Raw genomic sequence first — 18,070 nt, 5'->3', positions numbered from 1 at the left:
AAATATAAATCAATTAAAATTTAAAGTTCCCACAAGCTTTATTCCAAAAATGTACATTAAATAATGTTACAGAAGGAAGAGGAGGGGTGTTGGGTTCTGGTTGTGTCCCCTCCTCTTTACCCTAGCTCTTCTCGTGTCTTGCCTATTTTTTTTGGCATTTTCTTAGAATGGGGATCTTCTAGCTCCTTGGCCTTATAATAGTGAGGAGCCACCTCCAGAAGCCAACTGCTCTCAATTTCCAATACCTACAAGAGGAGAGAAAAAGTCAGTAGGGTTCCCCTTTTTCCAACCTACACTCTAGTGTATGTGTAATCAAAAAAGTTTCTTTCTTCCACCTTTGACTACAGGGCTAGGGGCAAGGTACCAGGCTCTAATACTATATACCCCAAGGGCAGACATAACCTTTACATGTCATTCAGGATCCCCAGTAAACTATCCCTAAAAAACCTAGTCATAAAGACTGTAAAGTACACTCAGGACAGAGACCACATCTGCTTTGTTCACCATTCTTACCCCAGCATCTGAAACACTAAGATACTAGGCATTCAAACATGCACTGAATGAATATGCAGTTCTTAGATCTTAGTAGATGCTGATATAGCTGTTGAAACAAGGCCTTTCTATTTTATCCTCCCTTAAACTAAAGTGTTTTCCTATTTCTCTGCTGTTCTCAGCAACCTGAACCTGGGTTTTTAGCTTGTTAGGATCCTACCTCCCCCCACATCTGCACCATCCTGGGCAAGGGAAGGTCCCCTCACCTGTCTCATGAACTCCTTGGTGGTCAACACAAGTTCATGGTAGAGCAGCCAACGTGGCTGTTCATCAAACAGGGAGGAGTTGGGGTGAATGAACACTGTCTGCTGCTGTTTGACTGTGCGATAGCCGCTACGAGTCAGCCGGGCCGTGTGGTAAAAGTAACCAGCTGTGATGGCCTGAGGGAAAGACAGGAAAGAAAGTCAACCAGAAAGCCACACATCCAGGGAACCTAAGCACTCACTACCTTTTTAGTTCAGGCTTCTGGAGAACTCAAAAGGTAAGGAATGTGTGAAGAACCCCCTGGGAATGACCCTTCAGGGATCTGGGGAAGAAAGCACAGAAAAGCACGCCTTCCCCAGGGGAAGAGGGCACATCCTCAGGCTGGAGGGACTGCTACAGGCCCCCAGAGCAACTCACTCTGTAGATGGAGAGGGTGTGGGGAACAGGGAGACTGAAAAAAAGCTGACCTTGCGTACACGGATATAGTCCCCCTGGCAAGAGCTGAGACCAACTTCCACGCGCTCCAAGAGCCCCTCCAGCTGTTCCCTCACATCCCGGGCTCGGCGCATTGATCTGAACTGCACAAAGTTCTCATAGCACCACTGGGACGAGTAACCACTCTCAGCCCACTGTGAAGATGGTTAAAAAAAGTGGGACCTAAGTATATAGCAGAACCAGAGTCCCCCTGCCTCCCTCAATCCCATCAGCCAAGCCCAGTGACCTGCGTATAAACGTTCAGCAGAACCAGGTGGTCTCCACCAGGGAGGAAAAAGTTGACACGGGCATTGTCAGCATGCACAACCTTGTCTTTGGGTCGGTAGAAGATGGAGTTGTTGACAGACAGCATGGCAGCCACCGTCAGGATCTCTTCTGAACAGCTGTACCTGGGGCAGGAAGGGCAAAGCATGAGGGTTCAAAGGAAGACACACAGGAACAGATACACGCACTGTAAGGGGAGAAGTGATCACTGTGTGAGGATGTGTCCTCACATGGAGACTACCATTAACGGCTACAATTCAGGGCGGACAGATTTTGGTGGTGGTGATGGCAGTACGGGTGTGGAGGAAGTGGGCTGTAGGTGAAACAACTGCAGGGAGGCTATCCATGGTGGGGGGAGGGGGTGGGCAGGAAAGTGCTGAGGACTTCTGAGGGTAGGAAGGACTTCTGCAGGAGGAAGGGGTGTATTACGTGCATCAGGAAAAGACAGTACTTCAAGTTCACGTGATGACCTCTGACCTCTACTACGGCAGAGGAATGGCATTTAAATTTTTTTTTTTTTAAGATTTTATTTATTTATTTGAGAGAGAATGAGTGAGAAAGAGCATGAGAGAGAAGGTCAGAGGGAGAAGCAGACTCCCCAAGGAGCTGGGAGCCCGATGCGGGACTCGATCCTGGAAGTCCGGGATCATGACCTGAGCCGAAGGCAGTCGCCCAACCCAACTGAGCCACCCAGGCGCCCGAGGAATGGCATTTAAAGGTGGTCCCTCCACAACAACATCTAAGTGTTACAGTCCAAAACCTCAGGAATGAGCAAGTCCCCAAACCAGACCACACACAGCACTCCTCACAGGTGCTAAGTCTTCCACATCCATTCATGCCCCCAAATTTTCTGTTTGTCAATCTTACTCATTTGATTAGTATCTTACTGCCCCTTGTGAGCCTCAAAAGGGGCAGTAAAAGTTTTCTAATAACTTATTTGTTAAAGAATAATACAGCAGGGAGAAAAAGAGGAAAAAGACCAGAGAAGGAAGCATAGCTAGTTTGTGTGCTGGGGGCCTGGCCAGAGTGGCAGGGGTGGGAGTGGGGTGTGGCACTTACTTCTCAGAGGCCAGGATCATTTTAGATAGCATGGGGTCCACCGGTAGCTCTGCCATCTTCCGACCAGACTAAGGAGAGGAAAAAGAGTTGAGGCCAGTCCTGCCTCAGGGGTCCCTCCACCACTCAAGAAGTCACCCCAATCCCCTCATCCTGCTCCAGCCCATGCTGCCCTCCCGCCTCACCGTGGTGAGCTCCCCGAGGTGGTTGAGGGCTCCCAGAGCATACAGCTGCTCCAAAGCCAGCAGGAGGGTCTCATATGGTGGAGGATCCAGGAAATCAAAATGCATTAGGTCATGGATCCCTGAAGAAAGATGTGAGGGTGTAGAACAGCTTCTCTGCAGGGATCAGTGACTCCAGCCCCTCCTCCCTCCTCTCTCAGGAGGACTGGGGGACCCCAAATAACCTAAGCTCTTAAGCAGCAACACGACATTGCCCAGGCTAGTCCTCTGGATCTCCGGCACTGTGGTTTCCTCCAGCTCATGCTGATAGGCCCAGGCAGTATACAGGCGGAAGCACTTCCCAGCAGCCACCCGACCTGCCCGACCAGCCCGTTGATTGGCTGAGGCCTACAAAGAAAGGAGAGGCAGTTGTCATGGCTGACAACTGGAGAGGGAAAAGAGAAGAAGCAATACTTATGCAAGAAATCTGAGAGGATGTAGGCTGCTTATTCTCTGTCCTCTAAGAAGCTCCCACAGGCTTCAGAGTTGAACCCTTCCCATGGACACACTGTTAGAGCCCAAGCAGGCTGACCTTGCTGCAGGGTGTGACAGTGAGGGATTCCATGCCTGTGCGAGGGTTGTAGCTCTTCTGCTTACAGAACCCTGGATCCAGCACGTAAATGATGCCTTCAATGGTGAGTGATGTCTCAGCGATGTTTGTTGCCACAACCACCTGAGTGACAGGATGTACAGTCACCTGGAGACCCCACCCACCAAATTACCTAGAAAAGTATTCCTGGAAGATTCCAGTAGAGAAGCAGGTGCAGGTAAGGGACAGGAGCTGAAGGGATTAGGGTCTAAAGTCAGGAGAGGGGGACAAGCCAGGCAGGAGCAAGCGAGAGTAGGGATGAACAGGGACATAATGTGGAAAGGACATGGGAGCAGGGTTAGAATTGTTTTCAGAGATGGGAGAGGGGGTCCAGGTCCCTGGCTCCTTCTTTCCCACCAGCACTTTCACATTCATCCTCATCCAGGACTTCCTGCAAGAGGCTTCTCATGTGTCTCCCTGCCTCTACTCCTGGCCCTGCTTACCACTCATCATTCTGGCCATCCGGATGGCCCTTCAAAAACATCAACCTGTCACATCACTAACCCCAGCTGTCAATGGCTTCCCGTCCTACTTGAGAACTATATTCAAGCCCCTTAAAGCCCTGACTCCTCTAGCCCTGGCTACCTTTCTGAGCTCCCCTCCGAGTACTATGGGCTCCCTCGCCTCCACTCCTCCTCCACTCCTGCTGCTCCCTGGCGGTGGTGAGCACACTCCTTCCTCGGGTCCTTCCCACGAGCTGTTCCCTCCACTGGACACACTTACCTCCAGGTATCAGCAAGGCTCCCTCCCTCACTGGGTTCCCCTTTCACCTTACTGGAGAAGGAGAGATCTTCCCTACACCCTGAGGAAAACACCTTCTGCCATTCCTCACTCCCACTCCTCTGAAGTCAGTCTCCATCTCCCCATTTTGCACGGTATCTCTCCATAGCACTGGTCACGAATCAGCATTGTGTATTTACGTGTCCACTGTCTCCTAACTTACGTTAGACTGTAAGCTCTGAGAGGCTAGGGACTTTGTTCTGTTCTTCATTGTATCTTCATTCCCTAGAACAGTACCTGGCACGTGGGAGGAGCTCAAATATTTGTTGAATGGAAGTTACATCTTTGCTCAAAACCCTTTGATTGCCATCCAATCGTCTAAAGTTCAAATGCTTCCAACTGCTCTCAAAGGCCCTCCCTAATCTCAGTTCAGAGTTGTTTTCACCATGTGAACCTTCCCCTTAATCTTCTAGTTTACACTCTGACCTCAAACATACCTTAGGCCTTGCTTTGGAATTCCCTACCTTTTTTCTTAAAGATCCAGATAAAATCCCACCTTTCAGCACACCAAGGACTTCCCCTCTCCTCTGCACCTCCACCGTACTGACTTACCGGGTCACGTTATTTGGGTGTGTCTCAGTTCATGCTGAATTCATCGTCTCTCCAGCTCTGGAAGCGGGGGACCACTACTGAGCCTTGTGGCTGTAGCAGGCCCAGGACAGATCCTGCACAGGGCAGGCACATACTCTCTTTTTCACTACTAGTTGTGTGAACTATAGGGGTGAAAAATGTGGGTTTCTCCAACTGACCTTTCGTGCCCCAGGGGGTGTGGGCTGGAAGATACGAGCCTGGATGTCAGAAGGCAGGTTGGCATAAATGGGTAACACCAAGAGCTCCCGGATTTTGGAGCCCAAGCGGCGGCAGCGATCCTGGAGCATCTCACAGGCGGCCTCAATCTCCTCCTGGATTTGGGATGGAGACAGCAGTACAGGTCCCAAAGCGACACAAGGCCCACCTGGCAGCTCTGTCTTCCCCTGGGATACATCACCACCACCCCTGCCCCCACCCCGCCACACCGCCGTCTCACACCTGTCCTGTCAGGAACACCAGGATATCCCCAGGGGGCTGGGTCACATGGATCTGCAGCACAGACACTACACAAGCTTCCAGGTAGTCAGCCTCTGGAGCCTAGGCAGAAGCAGGAGAGGGGTCACAGGAAGGCCATCTGTTTGGGAAACCTCTTCTCCCAACTTAATAACCAGTTTATCCTAGTGCCCTTTTGGACTCTCCACGTTCCCCTTCCCTCCCTGGGACAACCTTCTCCAAAGGCCCAAGGTTTGATGCCTAGCACTTAAACCCACCCTCCCTGAGGGGAGCACCTTGGTATAGAAGATGTCAACTGGAAACCTGCGTCCAGGGATTCGGAAGACAGGGGCATCATCAAAGAAGGTGGAAAAACGAGCAGTGTCCAGTGTGGCTGAAGCCACCAAGACCTTCAGCTCAGGCCGGAAGCGAGCAACATCTTTGATTAACCCAAAGAGAATGTCTGTGTGTAGGGTCCGTTCATGAGCCTCATCTACCATCACCACACTAGGGAAAGAAGAGGGGAGCAGTGAGCCTGGAAAGCTGGCCAGGAGAAGACAAGAGGGTCCCCTGGATGAGGGCACAGAGGGAAGGAAGCAAAGACCCCAAAGGTGAATGTGGGAATGTGGGAGGAGGGATCCAAAGAGAAGCCAATCACCCCAGCTAAGGAAGACCAACAAAGTTAAAGAAGATCAAAACCCCACAGTCTACAGCTTATCCCAGCCTGTGAAGACAACAACAGCCAAGATCTAGAGGCTGGAAGCCAAGGCCAGGACAAGTCAGACATCCTTTCTGGGTTAGTCAAGGGTCTGTTAGAGTCAGCAGAAACAAGAGTATCTGTTTTAAAGCAGAAAAAAGTGAGAGCAGGACCTCTTTGAATAAGGTCCCCGTGCTGGCTGGGAAGGAGCAGACTGACCTGGGCCACCATAATTCGAACACCCTGTGAGCTGTTGGCATCCCTGTTGGCCCTGCTGCCTCCTTCTGGGGAGATGGCCCGGGTCAGCCTTTCTACCCCAACCTGAGAGAGCTCTGCAGAATTTTTGGTCTTCTCTTTAATTATCCAGGTGCTGCATCTTCTTTATCCTTGTTCAAATCTCTGAATTTCCAGGTGACAGGCAAGCCTGCAGCAGCTCACCCCTGACTATGCTGGTGAAGTCCCCATCTGTTCCACAAAGCAGGCTGGCTTGATGGGAAAACCCTATACCCAAACACTCTTGCACTGGCTAGCCTTCCTTGGGTTCTGAAATGTTTGCAAGGGATGTGAAGGCTCAAATCGTATTTGTCCTATTGCTCCATTTGTGATCTCCTAAGACCAGAACTTCACAGCCTCCTAAGAGTTGAGAAAGCACATACTGCTTGGCTGGCCTGACCCCACCACCAGCCATGCACCATCCCTTCTCCTCTTAAACACATGTTCATCCAAGCCCTGCCTGGCCAACACCAGCGCTGAGAACTCACTATTCACAGACCAAGCCACTCCAAGACCTGGGCCAGAGGCCCAAGAGTGAGGGCCCCAGCACACCGACAGCCCCTCCAATCTCCACCTCTCTGGCTTCTTAGTATTGCCCTGAAATCTGTCTCCCTGTAACCTTTCCCATGGTTGTTAGTTGCACTCTCTAGACTCATGTGAAACAAGTCTGACTTCTTTGTCCATGCAACAGCCCTTCCTTTAGAGAGAACCAGGATGTCTCCCCTGAGTTTCTCCACTGTAAGCTGAACATTCTAAGTTTCTTCAAAGAGTCTTCATGTGGCTTTTTAAGTCTCCACAGCACCACTCTACCATCCTGGTGTTTTCTAAATTCTGGAAGCAATGGGCAGGGGACTTCTCTGCCTCTCTTCTACCCCATCTCCATGACACCTGCAGGTCAGTCCTAGGACTATCCACACCATAAAAGATTCAAGAACTGGTGGGCCAGTCAGAAGACAAAGGCCAAACTAGCTGGATGAGAAGAAAGAAGAGGAAGGCCAGAGAATAAAGGAGCAGCACCTGTAGGAAGGTGCTGAAGGGGAGGAAGGCACTAGACTGGGTGGAAGAGAGGGCAGTGGCTCTCTTGTGGGAGACGGGGACCCTCTGTGTACCTGTAACTTGCAAGGTCAGGTTCAGAGAGGAACTCCCTGAGGAGCATCCCATCTGTCATGTAGCGGAGGACAGTTCGCTCTGATGTGCAGTCCTCAAAGCGGATGCTGTAGCCAACCTGTCAAAAGGGCCATTAAGATTGGACTGACACTCCCTGAAGGGAGTGCAGGGCTAGGGGAGAAGGGATCAGTGCCTGGACCTGTGGTGTGAAGCCCTGCACAGTGTGGGCTACATCCCAGACCCTAGAGGCTCCCCTCCCCTCTCAGTCCCCGCAGATCTCACCTCATTCCCAAGCTTCACACCCATCTCCCGGGCCACCCGGGCAGCCACACTCATGGCTGCCACTCTTCGGGGCTGGGTGCAGGCAATCTTCATTCCCTTCCTTGTATAACCCTGAATGACAAGAGAAGAGGTTATCCCTTGGTTAAATATGCTTCTGGGGTTGGGGGGATGGGAAGGTGCACCTGGGTGACTCAGTCAGTTAAGCATCTGCCTTTGGCTCAGGTCATGAACCCAGAGTACTGGGATGAGCCCCACATGGGGCTCCCCTTGCTTCTCCCTCTCCCTCTGCTCCCCCCACCCCTGCTCATGCTCTCTCAAATAAATAAAACCTTTAATAAATAAATATGCTCCTGGGGCCCAGGATAATTTAGAGAAAGAAGGTGTAAATGTACAACAGGGCAGGGGGAAAGGAGGGAACAGACAGAAAGTGAAAACCAGACCACCAGGGCAAACATATAGGAGGGCAGACCCTAGGGCCCTCAAGGGCGTCCTCACCCAGCCCCCAGAGTTCCAGCCTTTTGAGTAATCACATTCAGGCTCAGCTATACTTGAACTGGAAAAAGACCAGCTGGGGCAGACCCAGAAACAAAGGGGAACAAAAGAAGGTGAAAAAGCAGGAAACCAAGTCCTCTGACTCCTTGTTCTTGGCCCTTGCGGAGGAGTGATGGCTGAGCTGGTTGGTGTGGTGGTGTGGTGTGGTGTGGGAAAGTCCCCAGGCTACCATCTACCCATCTACAGGTCTTTCCAACAGGAACGTTGGAACTAGGCACAGACACAGTGACAGAAGTGAGAAAAGAAACATGAAAAGGGTTTGTCCTTATTCTTAAGAAACTCACAATTTAGCAGAAAAGACTAAAGACGGAAAAGGTAGTAAGTACCTGCTCAAAATAACATGTAAAAGGAGGACTGATAGGACTGTGCTTGTCAAGGGTCAGGGCTCAGCAACTTGGAGGGCATGGATGACTGTACCTCCTCAAAGAGATACTGTGGAATCTGGGTGGTCTTCCCGGAGCCTGTCTCACCCTCGATGATGAGGACCTGATGATTAGCAATAGCAGCCAGGAGCTCCTCGCGGAAGGGGAACACTGGGAGGCTGCGGCGGACAGCCTGGATGGACTCCTTCTGCTGGGCCTGGGTTGGGGGCGGTGGGCCCGATGGCTCCTGAGGAGAAAGAGGGGCGTGAGCTTCAGGGCTGACTTCCCAACCTCCTTAGAATGTCCCAGCGTTCTCCTGCTCACCTCATCACCCTGGAGCTGAGTGGCCCGGACAAACTCGATGGTCTCCTCCTCTTCCAGCACCAGCTGATACTTGGGCTCCTGGGAGGCAGCATCTCGGGCCCCAAACTTCAGGGATGCTGCCCCGAGCCGGGCCTCCTCCCAGCGTCGCTGCTCCTCTCCAGGGGCGCCTGATTCCTCCTCCACTAGATCCACAGCTCGTGTTGGCTGTGGAAAGAAGGACATGTGAAGACAGAGGATGCCTTCTTCCCAGGCCTCACCTTCCCAGTCACTACCCCCACATGCAGAGAAAGGAAAGACAAGGAAGGGGCCAGCCAAGGCACTGTCCAATGCTCTGAAGATTTCCCTTCCCTTGGCTTGGGGAACAGGGCTGAAGTGGACTCTGCTTTGCCTCACCTGGCCTCGGGTCTCCTCCGGCATGTGATAACGATTGGTGGCCTCCAGCTTCTCCTGCTCCCCAGCCGCCCGATACTCTCGGGCCAGATCCCGAACTCGCCGCTTGTATTTGAGCTCCCGCTGTTCATGTCGGCTCAGCTCCACATCCCCAAAAAGGAACTCCTCATCAGCCAACTCAGCCTCCAGGTCCTCAAGCTTCTCTCGCTCCCGCTTAGCCAAGTACTCTCGGCGGGATTTCTTCCGCAGCTCAGGGACCTGGGTTAGGACAGGGCAGCCAAATCTTCACCTCGAAACCCCTTTCCTTACCTAACCATAAGAGTGACAAGTTCCCTGATAGGCCAGCAGTGTCCCTTGGCAATTTCCAACTTGACTAATGGTGAGCCCCAAGCTGGGCCTGTCTAAAAGCCATACACTGACACCACACACTATCTTCTGGCAGCACGATCCAACTGGAAGGTCCTTCTGGAGAGCCTCACCATCTTTGTCAACATAGACACACTAGAGCAATTATCTGAATATTTTAGATTTTATTTTTACTATTTTATTCGACTTAGTGGAAAGAAGGAAAACAAAAGGGCTCAATACCGGCACTTAGAAGCACAGGTCTCAAACTGAAAACAAGTGAGACTATTAGAAACCACTGATGTGCCAACAGGAGGTCATCTTTAGCCTCAGTTAGATGTTTCCTGGTCTGAAATCAAATGACTACAGTTTGGGAAAAGGGGGAAAATACACTATATACAAAAATCTGGAAGTACAGCATCAGAGAGTGTTTCTGTAAGGCAAGATGTAATCAGAAATGCTTAGCCTCTGGGACTAACTTCTCCCTGCCTCATACAATGTATCATCTGGCTTCTACATGTTTCCTGTGACAGAAGCTTTTCAGGACACATTATGGATGACAGTAAAAGACTGGCCACAACCTTAAGGCCTTTCTCAGCTCTCACCATGAGCCCTCCCACTGTGGCAACACTTTCTTCCCTGTGATCAAAACAACCTCCTCTACTGTAGTGGCAAAATTTCATCAGGCCCTCTCCTTTGGCGCCTCAATTCTGTTTAATTGCTTGGCTTCTGTTTATTCTATGAAGACTTTTTTTCTTTTTAAGATTTTATTTATTTGACAGAGAGAGATCACAAGTAGGCAGAGAGGCAGGCAGAGACAGAGAGAGGGGGAAGCAGACTCCCATCCAAGCGAGAACCCGATTTGGGGCTCGATCCCAGAACCCTGGGATCATGACCTGAGCCGAAGGCAGAGGCTTTAACCCAGTGAGCCACCCAGGCGCCCCTGAAGACTTTTTTTTTTAAAGGATTTTATTTATTTGACAGAGAGAGACATAGCAAAAGAGAGAACACAAGCAGGGGGAGCGGGAGAGGGAGAAGCAGGCCTCCCACTGAGTGGGGAGCCTGATGTGGGGCCCGATCCCAGGACCCCAGGATCATGACCTGAGCCAAAGGCAGACACTTAACGACTGAGCCATCCAGGCGCCCCTGTTCTACGAAGACTTAAAAGGAGTTTAAGTTCATGATCTAATCTGAGTACCACAATCAAATACTTTTTCAATCTGATGGAGGAAGCAGATGGATGTTCTTTTAAAATACAGGCAAAAAAACCCCACCAAAACCAAAAACGGGCAATTTGAGGGGCACCTGGCTGACTCAAAACAGCATACAGCTCCTGATCTTGGGGTCTTGAGTTTGAGCACCACACTGGATGTAGAGATTACTAAAAACTAAATAAATAAATAACAACAACAACAAAAAAACCCCAACTCGGGCAATTCGAGTACAAAAAGAAAAATGATATGCAACTGTAAAATACTGAGAAATAAAAATGCATGAGTCCAATGTGACAAACATACACACAAAAAAGTGGGAAAAAAAGGTTTTGCTACCAGTGAGGTGACTGTTACATCAAACTCCTTTCTCTCAAAATTAGTAATTAACATTTGCCCTGCCTTCTTTTTTTTAAGATTTTTAAAAATTATTATTTATTATTTTTAGAGAGAAAGACAGCATGAGTGGGCAGGGACAGAGAGAGAGAGAGAATACCAAACAGACTCTGCGCTGAGCTCAGAGCCCAACACAGGATTCGATCTCCCAACCCTGAGATCATGACATGAGCTGAAATCAAGTCAGATGCTTAACTGACTAAGGCACCCAGGTGCCCCATTTGTGCTGCCTTTTAAGAAGGAATTGTAGCTTATTCCTAGTTGTTGTTGTTTTTTAAGACTTATTTATTGGGGTGCCTGGGGCTCAGATGGTTAAGTATCTGCCTTCTGCTCAGGTCATGATCTCAGCTCCTGGGATCGAGCCCCACATCTGGCTCCCTGCTCTGTGGGAAGTCTGCTTCTCCCTCTCCCTGCCTTTCCCTCTGAGTGTGCTCTCTCACTCTCTCAAATGAAGAAATAAAATCTTGGGAAAAAAATGTATTTATTTGAGAGAGAGAGAGCAACACAAGCAGCAGGAGGGAAGAAGACAAGGGAGAAGAAGAGAAGCCGACTTCAAGAAGAAGAGAAGCGGACTTCTTCCTGAGGGCAGAGCCCCAGGAAGCCCCAGGAAGCCTCACCACCCTGAGATCATGACCTGAGCCAAAATCAGAGTCTGATGCTTAACTGACTGAGTCACCCAGGTGCCCTGCTCATTCCTAGTTAGGAAAAAGCTCTTCTTTACATAAAAAGGTCAGCCAATAAATATAGAAGGAATGTCAGACTCCAAAAATCATCTTTTTGCAATCCCCAAAAGTGAAACAGCAGACTTTGGAAAGGATTAGTAGTGGTTATACTAAAACCATTAGATGAAAGGCTGTTGGCAGGAACACTACCTACACCAACATGTACACAGTCAGTGTGTTCCCCCGATGTGGTGTAATGTGAAGGGCACATCGCCACCCAAGAAGTGCTCCTGTCACAACTTTTTAATCTGAGTTGAAGCAAGATTTAGACCCAACTTCCACTTTAAAGGAAGCACAGGGCATAGAAGAACTCAACACAAGATAAGAGTCAGAAAAATCCAGAATGTGGGGCATGGTACAAGACGATAGAGAGAGAGAGAATAGGAAACAAATAAATATAAGAAACTGAACCACCAGATGCAATGCATGAAACTTGACTTCCAGTTTGCAAAGAGCAGTTACTACAGACATTTTGGAGAAATTTTATTGTGGACAGGTTCCTCACTGGTACATGAACGACTGTCCATCTTCTGGGGTATGACAATGGCACTGTGGTCTTAGAGGACAATGTCTTCATTCTTAGGAGATACATGCTGATGGGATAAAATGCCATGATGTCTAAACTCTTTAAAAAAGTTTAGAAAGAAAAAAAAAAAGTTTAGAAAGAAAAAGAAAGCCCACACTTATATAGCCATTGCAAATACTATATATAATATTAGCCATTTCTAAATCTGAATAGTTTATATGGGTGTTTATTATACTCCTCTCTTAACTTCCCTGTTCGTTTGAAAGTTTTCATGATTGAAAAGGGAAGAATAAATTCTGGCAAATAAAAACATTACACCCATACTGACAGATAGCTCAGAAGTCTCTGACCACAGCCATTTTGAGGGGTGGGTCACGAGATGGCTCAGTCAGGAGAGACCTGAGTTCCACTAGGCCATTTTTAGGACACCAGGAGTCTCAAAATTCTTTTGAGAATCCGAAGTATAACCTTACATGGGAAGAGCAGGCCTTTGGAAAACTGTCTACCCTACCAGAACTCACACCATGACAAGTTCAGTTTAGAAATTACAAGGGCTGGGATGCCTGGGTGGCTCAGTTGGTTAAGCGGCTGCCTTCGGCTCGGGTCATGATCCCGGCATCCTGGGATCGAGTCCCACATCAGGCTCCTTGCTCCGCAGGGAGCCTGCTTCTCCCTCTGCCACTCTGTCTGCCTGTGCTCACTCTCTCTCTCTCTGACAAATAAATAAATAAAATCTTTAAAAAAAAACTTTTAGAAATTACAAGGGCTATATCCCCATTCAGAGAGAAGAAACTCAGGAAACCAGAGGAAGATTATAAGACCATGTTTGGGATGGAGGGATTAGGTGGTAGGAAGGTTTTTGGAATTGGGTGTGCCCAAGCTGACTGGACAGCACACACCTCAGCAGTAGGACAGCTGCCCTCCCCCTGTCCTCCAGCCATCCCCTTAGATGTTCCAGCTGACTTCTGATTACATCTCCTTAAGTCTCAGGGAAAGCCCACATCTCCCTCATTAACATAGTGTGATTCAGATCCTAAGGAGTAAGAAGGTTTGTGGGCAGCTTCTTTTCCTCTACAACTTAAGTTTGCCCTTGGCAGGCTCGTGTCAACACAGACCTGACAACCCATCAGCATCCCGACTATACTTCCTTTGTGTCCTTTTTCCCCCACCCCAGGCCTTCTGATGGTTGGTTTCCTGGGCACTAGGACTCACCATGGCTTTCCGGTCTTCCTCAGCCATCTTGAGGCGCTTCTGAGCCTCTTCATAAGCCTAGGAGAAGAAACCAAGGGTGGAGGGCTGTAAGGTCAAAATCTCTCAAAGCCATTCCTCCTCTATAATCACAAGGGTCATTCGGATATACCACTATATAAAGAAATGGCCCTTTTCAGTAAGGAATCTCTAGGGCTACAGGTTCGGCAGAAGGTTGCAATAGCCAGAGGACCCAGAAGGGTCCTCATACTATTAGAGATGGACACCACCAGAGGCCATCCTGATCTTCCCAGAGATCACTATCTCTCCAATCACACCAAACCTCAGATTTGACCGAGGGGGTCTTCCCCGGGATTCATACAACATGCTGCTCCTATGCACCTTCTTGTCTGACCGCTCCAGGACATTGCGAGTTCGATCCTTGTCCCGCTGCCGAACCCGCTCGGCGAAGGCATCACGTTCCTCCAAATCCTGAAGGCGCTCTCGCTCGGTCCGCTCCCACTCATCCTCCGACTCTGGCTTCTCAGTCTGCTGTTTACACCCCCTGCAGTCCAGCCCAAAGGATTACATAAGGCCTCCTAGGAAGCTTATCAAGCCCCCTCATCCTCTGTCCCATCCTTTCTCACCCTGCTTCTGACTTACCCTGTCTTTCGCTTCCCTTTCTCAGAAATCTTTTCCTCCTCTTCTTCTTCCTCCTCGTGACATTTCTTCCTGAGGTGTTTCCGTTTTTTACGCTTCTTCTGGAGACTGCTCCCGGCTCTACCTACAGTCTCCTCGCTGCTCTCCTCACTGTCTTCCAGCAATTTATAGGATCGGTTCTTCTCCAGCAGGGCTCGGGCCTCTCGCTCGGCCACCCGAGCTGGCTTCTCTACCACTGCCTTCCGTGGTACCTATCAGAAGGGAAGACAATGGGATATGAGCAACTCCTGATCTCTGCCAACCTACTCTGCCCCATTCCGAATTTAAGGAATGACCTGATCTTGGGGCGCTTGGGTGTCTCAGTAGGTTAAACCTCTGCCTTCGGCTCAGGTCATGGTTCTAGGGTCCTGGGATCAAGCCCCGCATCGGGCTTTCTGCTCAGCAGGGAGCCTGCTTCCCCCCCTTTCTCTCTGCCTACCTCACTGCCTACTTGTGATCTCTGTCAGTTAATAAATTTAAAAAATAATCTTTAAAAAAAAAAAAAAAGGAATGACCTGACCTTAAACCAGCCTTCACTGTCTCTTTTCCCCATGGCTTCACACCATGTTCATCAGCCTGAATTGGGCCTCTCAGCTTTGAACCTCCTTGCAGTCATTCACTTAGCAAACATTTACTGAATGACACCTTCAAAGCCAGTAGTGCCTGATCAAGTCTTTCTCCTGCTGCATTGCTCTGACACTGACTCTCCTGCCCACTTTCACTCATAAGAACCCACCAAATAACTCAGGATAATCTCCCCATCTTGAGATCCTTAACAAGTCTGTCTGATGCATCAGGTGCCTACCTGCTAGGGACCAAGGACACAAGAATAAACAAAAGACAACAATCCCTGCCTTCATGGAGTTTATTTTACATTCTCAAAACCAATTCTCAATTGTTCAGCCTCTGTACTTCCCCATAACTAAGCTATCCCTATGCAAGAACTGATATGCTATAAGGATTGGTTAGCAGAAGCCTGGCACTGTACCAGATTCCAGGATACATGCTCAACAGATTTACATAAAGTCTTATCCTCATACCACTTAGGTTCTAAACTCATCTCCCGCCAGCACCATTTGTGACATATGTGACAATTAAAGCAGGCTATATGCCATTCTATGAACATGCTGAACACTTTCACTCTTCCATATGCTTAAATAAGCACCTGTTCTGTAAGGTGCTGTCAGGTGGGAGAAATACAAAGACAAGATATACAGAGTCCTGTCCTCCAGGAGCTCATCTTTACAGCTTTATTCTAACCCCTTCTCTACCAGACAGATTTGGGGAATCTTTGGGCTTCCTTCCCCTGAGCACTACCCCTACCTTCTCTGCCCTTCCACAGCACTTCTCACACATCTTTTCTACTGCCTCACTATTCAAAGCGTAGCCTGTAGACCATCGGATTCACCTGGAAACTAGTTAGAAATGCAAAAGCTAAGACCCCATCCCAAAACTACCTAGCCGGAATCTACATTTTAATAAGGGTCCTGGATGAGTCCCATGCATATTAAAATTCGAGAAAAACGGCTCTATAACACTGCACCCTCCTTGAACTTCTCCCCAGAACTGGACGTCCAGCACCTAGCACAGTACGCAGGCGACAGTGGACAAAAGTTAGGTGCTTGGGTACTGAGATTACTTAATTCTCGGAAGGACAGTTAGCCCAACCTCACCTGGACAAATAACCTGGGGCCCCCGCCCTGCTCCACCTCCTCCCCCGCCGCTCCCACTCTTGGCCCCGCCCCACCCCGCCCCTCTCGACACCTTGTTCCAGAGCCTCAGGGCGAAGTCCCGGGCTGGCCCGCTGAGGTCCAGGGTATCGGTGTCTCGCAGACGCTGCACAAACTCCTCGGCCGAGGCGCAGCGCTGCGCGGTACCAATTAGGAACTGCGCCACATGCCGCTCGCTCAGCCCCAGCACCGAGTGCAGCTCGTCCTGCACCCAGCGTTCCAGCCCAGCCGGCGTCGCCATGGTGACCCACGCTGCCCCGTTCCTGGCCCTGAACTGTCTCCAGTAGTCACGCTGGTGGCTGGGCCCGTCGGAGGCCTGGAAGCCTGGAGCCCTGGGATGGAGTCTGCGATCCTCGAAGGACCTGCCTTAGAACTTTGGGGTTCGGTTTCCGACAGCCCGAAAACGTCTTCCCGAACCGCTAAGACCGGAAACGGCCTGTCATTTCCGGCTTAAGCACTATGGTGGCCGAGCGAGTTCAAACTTCACGGAACCGCACGTGAAGCTCGGGGCAAAACGTTTCATTTCCGCCTCCACTAAGTCTCTCTGTCGCCCTCTGATGGCTAGTCTGTGGATCCCTCGCTTACTCATTCATTCAACAAATGCTGTGTGCTAAGCACAATTTTAGTTGCTGGGGATATGGCGAAGAACTAATCAGAAAAAAAAACCCTTAATGAAGGCCGGGGGAGGGGGGACGGAGACAAGACACATAATAAATAAAACCTGTAAGTCCTATGGAGCCAAATATAATGCAAGGTTTGTGTGTGTTGGTGGGAGATAATATCTCAAGTTGGAAGGTTAGGTCCATGCTGATGAAGGATTAGCCCATGCTGATTGGGAGTACCAGGAATGAATACCTGTCAGACGTAACCAAGAACCTCCAAGCAGGAAGAAACAGGATCTGGGGGGAAAAACAAAGGTGCCCTCTTTTCTTGGTGCTCTCAGAAAGTTATCTTTTAAAAAAGATTGTATTCATTTATTAGAGAGAGTGAGCACGAGTGGGGTACAGGGCAGAGGGAGAAGCAGACTCCCCACCGAGCAGGGAGCAGGGAGCCGGATGACCTGAGTCGACTGAAGCACCCAGGCGCCCCAGAAAGTTATTTTTAAAAACCTCCAAACTGGGGCACCTGGGTGGCTCAGTCATTAAGCAACTGCCTTCTGCTTGGGTCATGATCTCGGGGTCCTGGGATTGAGCCCGGCATCAGGCTCCCTGCTCAGCGGGAAGCCTGCCTCTCCCACTCCCCCTACTTGTGTTCCCTCTCTCGCTGTGTCTCTGTCAAATAAATAAATACAATCTGTAAAGAAGAATAAGAAAAACCCCTCCAAACTAAGGAATGTGTAAACTATGTTCTGTGTTTTTGCTAACAGCTTGATTAATTCACTGGTAATGCTTATTCAAAAATAAGCAGAGCTTGTTACCTTACTCTCTGCTTATCTGATGTTGGTTTGACCCCGCTTCATACTTCTATGAGTAATTGGACTTACCAGACACTTACTGTTGGGAAATGAAATATTGCTATTCCAACAGCCATAGCATTGACTCCTTAGCATTTACTTCTTAGATGCATTGTTTTCTGTTTCTGAGATAGACTGTGGGCAGCCCTGGCATCTCAGAGCTTTCTGCCTCTCTGGTTTCCTGGGTGGTAACTGATTAGGATCTTTACCTAATTAGCTACTAATGTAAGCATTGTTTCCCACCATACTCATACCCTCTCTAAGCTGGCTCATTGTTTTAACACCTTCATTGTTCCTTTGCTAGTAAATTAAAGACTTTGGTATATGTTTAAGATCAATTTGTCTTACTTATTTTATATTTAGTAAAAGGGAGTCTCCTCTGACTAAGCTGAGAAAATTCCTGTAGTGGTAGGATTATAACTACTCAAACATGTCTTTACTACCCTAGCAAACTGGGAAAAACAAAACAAAACAAAACAAACAAACAAACAAACAAACAAAAACCTGATAAGTAAACTATAGATCTGCCACATTTGTAGAAGAGAGAAATTCTTTGGAATGGGAAAATCTCCCAGTGAACTATAGTTGGGCTACAAAGCCGTGAATTATCAATGGTTCTTAATTAAACC

At 49.1% G+C, this 18,070-nt stretch overlaps 1 protein-coding gene across 3 annotated transcripts; it reads right to left on the bottom strand.

The window, feature by feature from the left end:
• Positions 1-13: 13 nt before the first annotated feature.
• Positions 14-16,435, bottom strand: DHX16 (DEAH-box helicase 16). Of its 3 annotated transcripts, none has more exons than XM_080806758.1 (20): positions 16,023-16,435; positions 14,223-14,470; positions 13,962-14,124; positions 13,584-13,640; positions 9,175-9,429; positions 8,782-8,985; positions 8,513-8,704; positions 7,544-7,654; positions 7,264-7,379; positions 5,481-5,691; positions 5,191-5,289; positions 4,911-5,063; positions 3,325-3,465; positions 2,978-3,140; positions 2,757-2,875; positions 2,575-2,642; positions 1,478-1,640; positions 1,224-1,385; positions 759-932; positions 14-245 (listed from the first exon to the last, which is right to left on the bottom strand). In XM_080806758.1, the coding sequence occupies exons 1-20, from the start codon at positions 16,227-16,229 to the stop codon at positions 117-119; spliced, it is 3,135 nt and encodes a 1,044-aa protein (XP_080662884.1). In that variant the 5' UTR covers positions 16,230-16,435; the 3' UTR covers positions 14-116. The 3 variants fall into 3 exon arrangements, with proteins under 3 accessions (XP_080662884.1, XP_080662885.1, XP_080662886.1); XM_080806759.1 differs by having other exon boundaries at positions 1,233-1,385; XM_080806760.1 differs by lacking the exons at positions 13,584-13,640; positions 13,962-14,124; positions 14,223-14,470; positions 16,023-16,435 and having other exon boundaries at positions 8,566-8,704; positions 9,175-9,395.
• Between the last annotated feature and the right edge of the window lie 1,635 nt (positions 16,436-18,070).

The sequence above is a fragment of the Martes martes genome (assembly GCF_963455335.1).
Source record: "Martes martes genome assembly, chromosome: 6".
Taxonomy (NCBI): Eukaryota; Metazoa; Chordata; class Mammalia; order Carnivora; family Mustelidae; genus Martes; species Martes martes.
This window is presented reverse-complemented; position numbering and strand designations above follow the sequence as displayed.